The following is a 14,871-nucleotide window of genomic DNA, read 5'->3' as shown; positions in this document are numbered from 1 at the left end:
GGCTTGTCTGATAGAGTAATGAAGCATCCCTTAATCCCTGCTCTGCCTTTAACATATTGATTTGTTACCTCTATTGTATTTTACTTACTGTGATGAGCAGAAAGAACTTAAGATTGTTATAGCTACGGATTGAAATGGGGTTTTGTGACCCTACAGCAATGGGAAAAGTGCTTATTTTTGTTTAATGAGATATGTGCTTTCTTACTATAGATGAACTATAAACAAACAAACTTAATAGAGCAATAAGTGATTGGCACTAAACATAATCAGTTTAGTGTTACCAGGAGAAATGTGAGAAGATTCCCCCAGGCTCAAGAAATCTTCCCTCTGATTTTCCCAGATGCTAGAAATCTAACAGGAAGGTGAAACAGAGGTTAATGTTATACTTTGTGTAGGTATCTCATTCATTATATAACCACTGGGGAAAGCAAGCTAAGAAATACATCTGGAACTAGTAAAATATTTCTTATTCTGGCCTGTGGGTCATTTTTCAGTGAATATTATTTAGTCTTCTGGGGTTAGGAACCAAGATGAATTTAGTGGCTGCTTGTTAATCCATTTTCTTGTCTCAAGCAGAAAAATACACAGGTGTCAAAGGAACCAAAGCGTTTACTGAAATTCCTTAACACATAACACACAGAGATGCCAACGTCACTCTGAATGCCACTCGACTTAGACGAGTTGCTCACATGTTGCTTTGTTAGCAGGCTCAGGCTTGTGCTATGTAGTTTGTCAGAATTTTCTCAGATACTGTGATTTATATATTTTGCTTATGACCGTATGTTGAAATTCAGTTTCTTTCTTTCTTTCTTTTTCTTTTTCTTCCAACGTAAATACAACACCAGCTGTATTTACTATATCAGAATTAACCACAGGCACATCTGGGGAAATATCTGACAGTCAGTAGGAGACACTTCTATATTCTGGTGGCAGAAGGGGCTAATACTGTAGCTGGGACTTTCTGTAAACTCTATAGTGTTTTGTTGACTCTTCATTTGGATGGAGATCTGAGCCCAGGGAAGCAACCCGAGTGTGCTCCCCCATTTGCAGAGCTGTTGCGATTCAGTGTTCTGCGCCTTTTATTTTGAACGTGTTCTATTCAGCTGCTTCTTGCTTATGTTATAAAGCGGCATCTAAATTTAGTCCAGAATGAATTTGCTCGCCTCTGCGGGCTATTAATAATCTTTCCCTTGCCTCTTTGAGTTGATTTGTTTCTGAACTGGGAGCCCCTGTGCTCGCACAGATTATAGAATAGCTAATTTGTACTATGCCTTATTCTCATACACTGACTTTTTCATCCAAGACACTGTATACATTGTACAAGAAACACCACAACCTTGTTATGGAAATGTCCTCTGCCACAGCCCAGGGCGAGAATCAGCCAGGAAGGGTCAATAAAATCCTCCAGAACAGGCCATTTCCTTGTTTCTTCTGCCAGCTACTCCCGAGAATTAACTTCTCCTAGGTTTACATTTCCAAATGAATCATCTCCACCTGCCCTTCTTCACTGGGAGCACTGAGGAGGCTCCTTCTGGGCTCCAACCTCTGTGGGTGGATTTAATCCTGCTTGGAATCAACTAGGATCCGCTCTAAAGCAACTGGTGGCTTCAGTCTCCTTTCCTACAAACAAAACACTCCCACACGCCCCACTTGATGCAGGTTGCACCTGATGCCTCACGTGGGAGTTTTTTGAGCCACAGCGCAGGAGAATTTGCAATACTGGCACTTCTCAGTGCGTTGAAGATAAAGCCCACTGTTGGTTTTGAGGTTGTTGCTGGTGCACAAAGCCCCAACATCCCGCTCAAAAGTAAAAGAGTCAGGGCAAGAAGATGCTCAGGGCAAAACAGATTTTAATGAGGAAATGGAACAGGAGGAAGAAGGAAATGTAGTCGCTTGGAAAACTGCTGCAGGTAGCAGAGATGGAAGGATACGGCCAATTACAGGGAGAAGCAAGAGGGAGAGGTGTGTGGGTAAGAGATGGTTTGTGCAAGACCTGGCAACTCTGCTGACTGGGTAAGCAGCTCTGGGAGCCAAAGGTGTTGCTGATTTGAGAGCAAAATATAGTTTCTCATACAAGAAAATCAAAAGATGTAATAAATGGGTATCTATGAAGGAAAGCTGCAGACAACTATTTGGTGATTTCATCACCCAGTATTGTATTCAGCTGGCCAAATGTAGGTGTTTGGAAGAAATTTTAGGCTTATAGGGATCTAGACAGGTGAATCGTGCTCTGTCTTCTCCTGGCCCCTTGTTCAGTGCACTGTAAATATCTAAATATTGCAAAACTAACCCCTGGCCCATGCATCTCTTAGGTCCATACCATGGGTGGAGAGTCTCAGTCTTTACTCGGTCAAGCCCACCAGAATGGACCTTGGCCAAACATGGAGGTTTCTCTTTTTCTTTATGCAGGTAGCGAAGATTTTGCCACAGTTTCTTCTAAATTGAGATGCACCCACACCTTAAATGACCCAGTTTAGACAATGTGGGTGGGGAAATACTCACACCTCAGGCTGCCCCTCACATGGGCACCTTTTAAAGGCTTGTGTTGAGATATGAAACAATGACTCATTGGCTAGTTTTGGCTAAAGTTACAGAGTGCTGACATCCCAGATATATCACTTAGGGGGAGAAAAATGAAGAAAGGATTTTTTCCCTAGTTTTGCATAATTCAATTGTGCAATTTAACTATTGCACAAATTTTGCCCTGCTTTGGAATGCTGAGAGCGACCTGCATTTCTTCTGCACAAGAAATTTCAGCTTCTGAAGAAGATGTTGAGAAAAGTTGTTAAGTGGCCTTTAAAATAAAATAGCTCTGCCCTGCAGCTGACTTTGGTTTTACGAAGAGAACATCTTCATCAGCATGTTCCTAAGAACACGACTTAGGAATTAGGTAGCTAAGCTGCATGAGTGCTCCTGACTGTTGGTGCTGGTTCCATCCATCATGTTGATATCCTTCTTTTCAACTACTTTCTCCCCGCTCTTTTCGCATCAATTACTGGAAAAGCTGTGATTTACTGCAGGTCGGTGTTTGTTTTAGTGCCTCTCAGTCTGCAGCCACATGTCCATATGTGCCGGTGGAAGGACCAAACCAAACTTTCAGTCTGGTTTTGAGTTCCTGAGTGCAGCGAACATTGGGTGTTTTACCTGGATTTCATCAAGAGCTCAGGGCAGTAGCTTTTGCTGGGTCACAGCCGGTGTCACGCTTGGATCCCAGCTCCCTCCGAGTGACCCAGGCTGGCAGAAAGATTTATGAAGATTTTCACAAATAAAGGTCACAGTTTGAACTGGTTGTGAAATGTCTCAGCGGGCAGCCTGGCTTTGCCTGTATGACAGGAAGATATGCCAGGGGAGGTTTAGGTTGGACATCAGGAAAAGGTTCTTCCCCCAGAGGGTGCTGGACACTGGAACAGGCTCCCCAGGGAGGTGTCATGGCCCAAGCCTGACAGTGTTCAAGAAGAGACTGGACAACATCCTCAGACACACGGTGTGAACTGTGGGGTTGTCCTGTGCAGGGACAGGAGCTGGACTCCATGATCCTTGTGGGTCCCTTCCAACTCTGGACATTCTATGAATCCATGAAACCAGCTCCAGGGCTCTGCGCCATTTAGCTGCCAGTGCACTCCCCGGCATAATATCACAGAGTACCTTAAGTTGGAAGGACCCATAAAGATCACTGAGTCCAGTTTCCTGCTACTTGCAGGACTACCTAAAGCTAAACCCTGTGATTAAGAGCAGCATCAGATGCTCCTTGAACTCTATCAGTCTTGGCGCTGTGACCACTTCCCCAAGGACCCTGTTGCAGTGACCAACCACCCTCTCAGTGAAGAATCTTTTCCTAACATCCATGGTTTTGACGCACAGCAAGCTGGCACATGGCGTGATGTCTGCAGTCCTTCCTAGTGGGCAATCTGGGTATGGCCAGCCTGTTTTGGGGAAAGATGGCTGGGCCGTGTGAATGCATCAGAACAGAGCTGGAGAAGGAACTGTCCTCCTCCCAGAGATGTTGTAGACAAGGCAAGACAGCCAAAGGATACAGGGAGAAAGTGGAGCTGTGAAATATTGGGCAGGGTGACAGTGCTGATCGGAAACATGCTCATCACACGGCTTCTTGCCAGTATGTCAGCGGAGGGAGGTTTTAGGCAGTGATTTGAAGAACAGCCACAATGTGAAAGCTGGGGAGAACTCCTCCTATGTTAAACTTTAAGGTCACCCTTCTCCAGTTCAGCAGGACCTCTTGAGCACCCTGGAATGGAAGTAGAGTGGGCAGGGCAAGCCAATGTAAGGAAGAGAAAGAGATTTGCTGATGCTGCCACAGGTTTTGTGAAGCCCATTCTCAGTGTCACCACAAGGTGGAACTTGGTACATACCACATGCACCAAAGATGCACCCGCTGTCAACAAGCAGCAGCATCTTGAGCCAGAAAGGTACTGATGGGGGTGGTCGTCCTGGGGAAGAGAACGCTCCAGGGAGACCTTGTTGTGGCCTTCCCGTACTTAAAAGTGGGCTGTAAAAGAGATGGGGACAGACTTTTTAGCAGGGCATGTTGCAATAGAACAAGGGGTGATGGTTTTAAACTAAAGGAGGGAGATTCAAGATAGACATGAGGAAGAAATTTTTGACATTGAGGGTGGTGAGAGCCTGGCCCAGGTTGGCCAGAGAGGTGGTGGATGAACCATCCCTGGAGACATCCCAGGCCAGGCTGGACGGGGCTCTGAGCAACCTGATCTGGTGAAGATGTCCCTGCTCATGGCAGGGGTGGCACTGGGTGAGCTTTGAAGGTCCCTTCCAAAACAAACTATTCTACGATTCTATGATATTTATGGTCTCAGCACCCACTCCCTGGTCCCTCCTCCACCGCAGGGTGCAAGAAGGCAAATGCTGGCGTAGAGGAGCCACTGGCATTTTCTGCTGGTGGTGAGTAACTGGGTGTTCTCAAGCTCTGCTGTGCCAGCAGCAAGGCCTGATCTTCAGGTGGTGTGTGGTGTGACGAGGGAGAATAAAGCTGAGAGCAGCAGGTGGTGTCCTGCAGGTAGCAAAGAGTGGGGTATGTGTGAGTGGGATATGGAGGGGCATGAATGAAGATTGGACTCCAGAGGGACGAACCAGGCAGGTGGGACCCTGCAGACCTGGAAGGAGCCTTGCTGGCCTTGTCCTCCTGGCAGCGGCCTGAAGACAACTTGCTATTGCTGGGACCACAGTGATCCCGGGCAAAGGGCTGTTAAAGAACTGATGTAAAAGCCAGGTTAGATATAACCACAGGGTGATGACAGATGACAAAAGGGGGCTCTGCAAAGGCACATCACAGGTGACATCAGTGATTTGCAAAAGCTCTGGAGAAACCAACTAAATCCTTGTCACTTGACAGGTTTTCCGCTTTTCCGAGCAGCTGCCACTGCCCAACACTGCAGCTGGTTGTGCTCATTTCCAAGCAGATGCTGCACTGACAATATTCCTCATACTAAGTGTGAAAAAGTAATCCTCAAAACGTTATTTACCATCAGGAACTTCAGTTTCTCAGTGATCCATCACCTTAATAAGTTGTCACATCACTACAGAACGGCTGAACTAAAGCTTTTCCAAACTCATTGATTCTGCATTCGCCTGGATTTGGTGTCGTGCTTGCTGAGGATGAGGAATATGTAGGGACAGACATTGTTGTTCATTAATGAGCAGTGATACTTTGATTGTGCTATCACTCTTGTTAAAATAGTTCTATTGAATTTCACTGTGAGGGAGCCTGGAAGGGAAGCTGAAATTACAGTGTTCCTTCAAAGAACGGCATCATGTAAAATAGACCTAGTTTTTTCTTCTGGGTAACAAATGCAGAGCAAAGTGCAACCTTTGGCCTCTTTCGTGAGAAAATCTCATAAAATTACATGTGTTATATGCTATGTACCCGCCACAGGCATTGCTAGTCATAATAGAGTAGCTTACATCATGTGCATGATGCAATGGGGAAGTGGTGAGGCCATCACCAGCACAGGTATTTTAATTCCAGGCCTAAATTGTCACAAGTCTGAGCAAACCAGCAGCTGGCTTCTGTCGTATCTTTTGTGTCAGTGTGGTGTAAATAGACTGATCAGTATTAGGGCTGCACTGCTTTTGTTGTGGTGGTGGGGAGAGACCAGGTCCAGCCCCAAAGAGCTCAAAACCAACCTGCTTCTTCCTCTGTGAAGTGGTAATAGAGCTTCTTTAGCTCCTTTGTATAAGGACGTGGTGGAGCTTCATTAATTTTGGAAAATTGTCTGAATAGCAGTGCATTAATAGTTTTCTCACATAGCCCATTTCCTACCAGACTCTCCAGCCTTTCTATCTCAAGTGCCTGTTTCCTGGATATTCAATCACTTTGCTGACTTTGGGACCACATTCTGACATCCTCATTCGCATCGATTTCCATTCGCTCCGTGAGTAACCCAGCTGGAATCAATAAGGTGATTAGCACAGCCTTGATTCCAAGCATGGGGACATGAATAACTTCACCCATGTGACTAGTGCCATTGATTTCAGTGGGATCAGTCATATGGGTAAAATTGCGTCCTCGAGCGTTCGCAGGCTCCGGACCCAGCCAGGTGTTACCTGTGGTGAATAAAGGTTGGAGAATTTGTCCCTAGGCCATTTGCAGGAATCATTTCCTCCAGCGTCGGAGCGTGACACAGCATCATGTAACATCAACAAGCAATGCCGTGTAACCCACAGTGTCACGCTTACCCGTCAGGCTTCATCTATGAGATGTGACATTGTGTTTAAATGACCTCAACATCCAGATCTGTTGTTTCCCAAAGCAGGGCATTTCTGGCCCAATGGTCTCATATTTGTTTTAAAAAAAACCTGATTTTAACTGCTCTATATCTCTGAAGCCTTCACAATAGCAAAACTCACATATCGCTGTTCTGCAGAAGTATCTCAACTTTGTGAATGCCGATCTTGTGCTTTGTGTGTGCACAAACTTCAGGGATAAGTGCGGTAAAATGTTCTCTGAGTGTCTGGAAAGCTCTGAGCGGTGCTGTTTCTGGCATTGTTTATTAGGAATTAATGAGAAAATGAAGCAGAGGGGCTCTTTGTGCTCCCAAATCAAACCCTGTGGGACTGTGGCTGCTGCTGGACAGGAGAGCTGGTGCACAGAAGCAAATTATGTTGCTAAGTACGGGGGACCACTCTCTTCCACACTTCTTTAATTAGATCCATCCTCTCCAGTATGAAGTGGAATACGGGAAGTGCTCAGAGACTGCTAGATAATACATATCACTGAGCCATTAAATCATGGTGCCCACTGCATAGCCAGGGGGAAGCAAAGCCCCTAGCTCCCAGGGGAGGGCTACAGAGATTATGGATCTGACATCCACCCCTGTATGTGCAGGGGGCTCAGAAAAGGCTGGAGGTGTTTCTTCAAATGCCTACAGACAGGTTCAGCAATGTCCCATCCAGAAAATGCCTTTATTTCTCTCCTTAGCTGTCTGTGATGTGTAGTTGCTATGTGTAAATAAGGCGTTATTAGTTGTACCGCTTTTCAATGGCTCTGCCTTGTCCCCAGGGAGTTTCTTACATGTGACATATGGCAGCAATTAATTATTCTGATCGTGTCCTTATGCTGGTCAAACAACCCAGTCCTCTGTCCTTATCTGTGAGTGTTGGGAGGGCTTCCTCCTAAATGCACAGAAAGAAGGGGAAGATGGCTGGATCGCCAGACACAAGAAATGTAGAATATGTTTCTAAAACCTGTGTTGGATATGATGGGAGGATGGTGATGGGGAGCCTTCCATTAGGTCTCCAGCAGAAACAGTGACATGTGGTTCCCTGTTAAGAGTCCTGAGCATCTGCTGGTTCTGCAGCAAGGGACATTGACCCCAGCTTGACTCCATCACCCTCATCCTTGGCTTGCCTGGCAGGGCAGCAGCAAGCAAAGGCAATGACAAAGAAAACTAATCTGTAACAAGGTCTGTAAACTCACCTGGGATGGAAGAGCTTAAGAAGTAGAGCTGTTGTATTGCACCGCAGAAGGAGTCACGGCGAGGAAAGAGATGGATTTTAGTCCCAGCCATTGCCAGGACAGCAGGCGATGGTCATGAGTTTCAGCAAAGAAAATCTGTATTGGTCATAACAAAAATATTCTTCACTAAGGACACCTAATCTCTTGAACAAGGATCTAGCTTGGCTGTGGAGTCTCCGTCTTAGAGATATCCACAGCTCACCTGGACAAGGCTGTGAGCAGCCTCAGCTACCTTTGAATGTGACCTGACTTTGAGCAAGTGGGTGTTTGAACTAGAGATCTCCAGAGATCCTTTCCAATCTGAATTATTGTCTGATTCTGTGTAATCAGTGACTTGTTTAAACACTGGTGGGGGCTTATCCCCGTACCAGATCACAGCGTAAATTTACAGTAATAAACCCAGAGCTATGCGGGAGTATAGGGTAAGTGACTCACCCAAGTCATACAGGAAATCAGTGGCAGAGAAGACACTCCAGAGTCTCTGGAAAATGCTCTTCTCTAAGTGGAAAAAAAGAAAAAAAGCGTATTAAAATTAAAACACAGTTTCCGAGTTGCTTTTGGGCTATGTTTGCCCTGGTTAAAAGGTGTTTTTAGTTTCCTCTTCGCTGCCTGTCGGTGGGAGAAGAACGAGCTCAGCACAGCAGGGAGGAGCCAGGCTCTCTCTGATCCAGGCATTGGTGGGCAGGCTGAGCCGACACTGATTAGGAGCCGCAAACAATATTTGGGATTCCTCCAGCCCCTGGAAATGATGCATCAAACCCCATTGGCGTATGACTGTAGGAAAACTCGTTCCTTCTACCTGGGCAGCAGCCTCAGTATAACTTTTGCATCCAGCGTGTGCAGCTGGTGAGCAAAGCGAGGAGGAGAGAACGTCGCACGGTTCCACCCCCAGCTGGACTCTGCCCTCCCCTGCCCGCGTCCTCCTCTCCCGCTGCCTCCGCTCCTTCCTCGGAGCCCCCGTTTGACGCCGCTCAACGCCGGAGGCTCCTGGATGAGCAGGGCTCCCCGCCGGGGCGGCGTGGCCCCCCATCCTCCCCGACACCCGCCGTCCGTCCCCGAGCTCCACGCTGGATCATGCAGTGCTTCTGTAGGCAGCCCAAGCGCAGCGCGTCCCAGGAAAACATCCTCCGGGAGCAGAGCCGCCGAGTGGCCGCGTTGAATGGCATCAGGCTGGGTAAGGGGCACGTTGGCCAGACCCTCGGTGCTTCCACACGCTGGCAGCCGCTTCGTTTCTGCCTCTTTTTTCCCCTGCGCAGAGGCAGCGCTCCACCCTTGAGGTTATTTTTAAACTCCTAGAGGTTTCTTTTCCTTTCCTTCGCCTGTAACCACCCTCCAGATGTGTAAAATCGCTTCGTTTGAGGCATCAAAGCAAGCAGGACTTGTTTGGCAAAGGGTGGGTTTCCAAATATCTCGTTTGGGCATTTTGAGCTGTGGCTGAGAGTGTTTGGGGAAGGCAGTGCCCTTTTCCTGCCTGATTTTAGGACTTCTCAGTGGTGTCGTGCCCGTTGCTATTAGAGCCCAAGGAACCACGCAGAGGTTTGCAGTCACCAGATGAATAGAAACAGGAAACCCAGGGAGTTTCATAACTTCTGTGTCTGGCTATGAACTCATCACTGGTTCCTGCTCTCTGGAGAAACAGCCCAAGTGGATGCAAGTCCCTTGATTTCTGTGGCTACAGAGGGCAGGTGGAAATGGGAAATCACTGTTTACCCACCCAAATTCTTTGGATTTTGTCAGAAAAGCTTTCTACCCTTTTAAACCAGCAAACATGAGTTATGCCTGGTCTCAAACTAGGTAGGAAAGGGAGAGCAGGCAGGAGGAGGCTTATTTTATAGCAGTTGTAATTAACGTATTTATATAGGATCAGCAGATTTACAAGCAAGCAATGCAGAAATACGGATTATCACTGTCTGCTGTAGACATCATCCGAACTATCTCCTTAGTGAATGCAGAGCCTGGTGTCTTACCGTGACAGCTGTTGTTTTATTGTCTTTCCTGCTTGCTGTAAACCTGAGGCAGGTAATACAAAGGTTAACATTTCTGGTCTCTTAGTGTATAAAGCTTCATAGTGTAGTATATTAACTTCATAGTTATTGCGGTGCTGTGTGTGCTGGAGGCGTTTCTCCTTTTGCCAGACATGATTTTCACTCTGAACTTTGCCGTATGTTAAATATATTGTGTTTAGAAAATGTGCGATTGATATTTTGCGAGGAGGGGGGGCTGACCCTTGAAACACACCCTGCAATTTTGCATGCTGAGTATGTGTTCAGTATTTCAGAGAGGATGCTGAGCAAGACACAGTCCTGCCACAGGTTTCAGGCAGGATTTGAACATCTATTTCAGTGTGGTGATTGTGCTTCTCCTGCCTGGTATTGTTAGATAGTTGGAAACCAACATCTTTGTTCTGCTGCACAGTGTTTTTAAATTTTTAAATGGTTTACACGTATGATGCCTACGGTTTCTTTCATACAAGTTTCCATTGCTGTGAGATGGAGCTCTGGACCACAAACCTCCTCAGCTCTGTGGGGTTGTTAGATAGAAACCCTCAGGAGCTGGTTCAGGTATAAAACCTGAAGTGAGGTTTCTGCTGGGAAAAGGCGGTGTTTGTTTGTTTGTTTTTTCCCTGGAAAGCAGCTCAAATGACCAGCTGGGAGTAATGTCCCACTGGCACATCAGGAACAGGTTTGTCGTTCCTGTATCAGCAGATCAGAGCGTCTTCTGCTCCATCTCTGGCAGGTGCTTTGTAGATAGGAACAGAGAAGCCAAGTGACTCACCCAATGTCATTTAAAGAGTCCGTGTCAGTGCTTGGGTGGGACTTAGGTGACAGGACCCAAAACTCTGGCCCTCTTTAATGCCAAGTTTAGCTGTCTGAGCTTGAACTGCTGCTGGGCAGACAGAGAGCAGGCCTGAACCAGGCTGTGCCCACCCGGTTAAGGGGATGTTCTTCCTTTCCCCAGTCCCACCGTTGGGTTGTTCGGTCAGCACTTGGGGACATGAGCAGCAGAGGTGAACGCTGGGTGACCACTCTCTATCCCACATCAAAGGAATGGTGGAGCTGTTAAGCACTGATGATTAGCCCTCTCACCCTTTTCTGGCCAAACACACTGTCTTCTAGAGCCAAGCTTGTCTCCATCCCCTCCCTGACTTCTCTCACTGACTCACTCCCCATCCCATCTTTGATCTTTGCTGTGCTTTCACTGTGCACTCTCCATCCTTCCCACCCACTCTTGCAAAGTGCAGTGGCCTCCTTTGCTAAGTCATTTAACTTGGCCTGGTCTTCAGGCGTGGTGGCCAAGGATGAGTGGGAAGGCTTCACCCAACCTGTAGTTAGATCCTCTGAGGAGGATGGGAAGTTTTAATCCACACTAACCCATGTGGACACATTCCTGTGTGATCTGTTCTGGTGAACCTGCTTTAGCAGGTGGGTTGGACTGGATGATCTCCAGAGGTCCCTTCTAACCTCAGCCATGATTCTGTAACGCACTGACTGGGTTGTGCTGGTGAGCAGGTTGAAGGGCTCTGAGCTCCAGCTTGTGTCTGACGTGTGCATCGGGCCTGGAGGAGAGGAATCTGCCCTCGACCATGGCCTGTGCCCATCCACATTTGTCTGTGTTACACTGGTGCAGCCCTTTGGGATGTCCGGGTAGTATGACAGTTTACGTGTGCTGCAGATGGTGTCTGTGTAACAAAACATGCCACTGTTAATTGGATTTCTCGTTTACATGCTTATGCACACAGGCACCCGAAGGAATTGAGGGTTTTCCTGCTTCCCTCCTCGTACCACCTGAGGATGGCATGTCCTCCTCTTAGGCCAGTAATGATGCCTCACATGGTTGGGATCTGAAGAAAAACAGGGAATAAGGCTGGGAGCCAGACCAGAAATGCTGTGGGTGAATAGAGAGAAGGAATGAGTTTCTTTCCTCTCTGGGAACCTTGAGAGGTACCACAATGATATTACTGAGGCCAAAGTCTGTGGTGTCTTCTCTGCACTTGGAAGAACTTGCCTCGGAGAGGAAGCCTCAACACCACAACTCAGGAGACCAAAGACCTGTGAAGCTATTGTGGTGTCTGTCCTTCCTCTGCATGACCTGCCTCTTGCCAGCCCTTCAACCTCAGCAAACCCAGGAGGGTGTCCCAGATCCCATAGCTGGGATTCCACCCTTCCGTGCTTTGCAGGAGATGCTTTTTTTTCTTCTCTCCATGAGTTTCTTTCTGAGGTTTCCAGAGGAAGAAGCATTCACATTCTCCTCTTTGGAACCTCCAGACCAGACGTGAGCTGAGAGGCCCAGGGGATGCTGTAGCATGGGAAGACAATTAACAAGATAGCTAATTGAATACAGAGGAAAGAGAGAGACCATAGCCACCTTTTCAGGATCTCCAGGTCCCACTGGGACACTTTCAACTCTGGATGTGAGCAGCTCACTGAGTGGACATTGGACATCCCTAATGTTTATCTCTGGAGATCTCAGGCCTTTGTTGGCAACCTAAAATACCCTCTTTAGGCTAACGTGTCCCAGCTACAAGCCCATGGTGCTGCTTTTTGCTGGTGCCACCATGACCCAGCTTGGTGGTCTGCAGCACCTGGCACTTCAGTCTCCTATATGAATTGTCAGGGGTCTGAGGCTTTGGCCACTTGGATCTTGGTTTTGTTTTTTAAGCAGGCCTAAAGTGATCTTTGGTAGTTTATTGCCTTGCCCTGTTTAAAAAAACAACAATTCAAAGCAGCCGTGTGTTCCAGAGAAGAACAAACCAAATGTCACAGGGCAATGCCACACGGCAATATAAATGTTACTGCATAAATCAGTTAACTTGGATTTCTGCAGTTTGAGACCCTGCATTATGTTGATGTAGCATTGGGAAATTTCCCATGATGTGAGTGTCAGGTGGCTGCAAGTGGCCAAGAGGTGACCTGCATCGTCAAGACAAGGTAAGCAAAAATCCCGTTGAGTTGGCACGTGCTTGGTCAGTGCTACAGAGGTAAATGCTGTTTCACCAGCTTCAAACCAGCTTTTCACGCAATGTTGGAGAGGTGCAAGGTGCCTATTACAGAAAGCCCAGGATGTGTTTCTCGTGTTTCATGCTCCCACCCTCCCCAGCCCACACACTCCAGATCTGTAATTAATGGTTGGTTTGAGGGACAGATTCTCCAAGGTATGTAGGTATGTGGAAGTCATATACTGCTGAGACATTCAGAACCATGTAGAATTGCCAAATGTATGTTTTCAAAGTCTCAGCAGATGCCTGTTACATCTCTAGATGTCTAAGTGCCTCCCTGAATCTAGCCTAAGATGTGAAATCTGAAGTTCCTGGAGCCAGAAGCTCTGGTTATTATTACTTGGCCTTGTGGTGATCTAGTAGGGCAAGAAAGATAAAGTCCTCTCAGATACTAGCTGGGGAATGAACAGGGCATGGTTTCTACCTTACTGATGTGATGCTGCCTGTCACCAAACTTATCTGTGTACGTCCTAAGCTTCATTGACTTGACTCCTGCAATATTACCATGACTGTTTCTCCGCAGGCCTGAAGGATGACAAGGATCTGAAGTTTCTCCTGAAAGGCAGCCAGCTGCTAAAAGTGAAGTCAAGTTCCTGGAGAAAAGAGCGGTTTTATAAGCTCCAGGAGGACTGCAAAACCATATGGCAGGAATCAAAGAAGATGCTGAGGTCTCCAGAGTCACAGATCTGTAAGTAAAATTTGCTTCATCACAGGCGTGGGGCATTGTGGGGAGAGGTCCTTGGGGTGAACCGGGACCATTGTACTTGTTGTGTGGAGGAAGGCCTTGGAGCAATGAGACCAGATCCTTCCCACCTGTAACACACAAACTGATGCTGTCAGCTCTGGAGACAGCTGAGAGGAATCTGCCGAGTCAGGAATGACCACATTTCCCAAGCTCTTGAACTACCACTTAAAATTGTTGTGGGGTGGGCTGTGCTGGACTCAGCAGCCCTGCCTGGCTTGTTTCCTCCCCAAAACAAGAGTTCAGGTTGTTCAGGTGGCTGAGCCCTAATTTTTGGTGTGAGACATGGCTTGAGCTTCTGTGGTGTGGTGTGGTGTACCTGAGCTGCTGGTCTGGGCTCTGCCAGGACATCTCTTGTCTGGCTGCAGCACTTGGGAAATAATCTGGAATTGGAACCTCACAAGGGAACCACAGAGATGTGGAGATCCGAGGCAACTCAGGATCTGCCCTGTTGTAAAAAGTCCTGATACAACATTCACCTTTGTATGGGCACAGGGAAAACCGTTCTGTGCTGGAGGAGCAGCTGAGGGACCTGGGGGGTTCAGCTGGAGAACAGGAGCTGAGGGGAGACCTTCTGATCTCTGAACTGCCTGAAAGGAGCTTGGAGCATGGAGGGGGTTGGTCTCTTCTCCCAAGTAACAAGTGACAGGGTGAGAGGAAATGGCCTCAAGTTGCACCAGGGGAGGTTTAGATTGGATATTAGGAAAAATTTCTTCCTGGAAAGGGTTGCCGGGCACTGGAACAGGCTGCCCAGGGCAGTGGTGGAGTCACCACCCTGGAGGGGTTTAAAAGATGAGGTTCTTAGGGACATGGTTTAGTGCCAGTGTTGAGTTAATGGTTGGACTCAATGATTTTCAGGGTCTCTTCTACCGAAAACGATACTATGATTCTACCACCCAGCTTGGGGCTGTAGTTGTGACCAGTAGCCCAAATGTGCAGTCAAAATGGGATAAGGGAGAGTGTGTATTTGTTTATATCTGTTTTTTCTTCTCATTCTATATTTTTCTGACATATTTCTCTGTAATAAATCACCACAATCTTGTAAAGCCAGGGGGTAAATGGATCGTGTGGAATACATTTTATGGCATGTGGAAGTGTACAACATACTGCTTGTGTTATTTACGCAATTTTTTTTTTTGTAACAGT

The 14,871-nt window shown here is 47.1% G+C and overlaps 1 protein-coding gene across 5 annotated transcripts in view; it reads left to right on the top strand.

Annotated features, from left to right (window-relative positions):
- Positions 1-14,871, top strand: part of PLCD1 (phospholipase C delta 1) — a 57,612-nt gene that overhangs the window by 1,000 nt on the left and 41,741 nt on the right. For 3 of the 5 annotated variants that reach the window (XM_065050346.1, XM_065050345.1, XM_065050344.1), the window contains exon 2: positions 13,507-13,671. In XM_065050346.1, coding sequence (XP_064906418.1) covers positions 13,644-13,671 — 28 coding nt within the window. In that variant the 5' untranslated portion in view covers positions 13,507-13,643. Of the gene's footprint in view, positions 1-8,661; positions 9,162-13,506; positions 13,672-14,871 lie in introns of those variants that run through there. The other 2 variants (XM_005509117.3, XM_065050343.1) reach the window with 2 other exon arrangements.

This window comes from Columba livia, chromosome 2 (genome assembly GCF_036013475.1).
Source record: "Columba livia isolate bColLiv1 breed racing homer chromosome 2, bColLiv1.pat.W.v2, whole genome shotgun sequence".
Lineage (NCBI taxonomy): Eukaryota > Metazoa > Chordata > Aves > Columbiformes > Columbidae > Columba > Columba livia.
The sequence above is the reverse complement of the archived record's forward strand: the minus strand, read 5'-3'. Positions and strand labels throughout refer to the sequence as shown.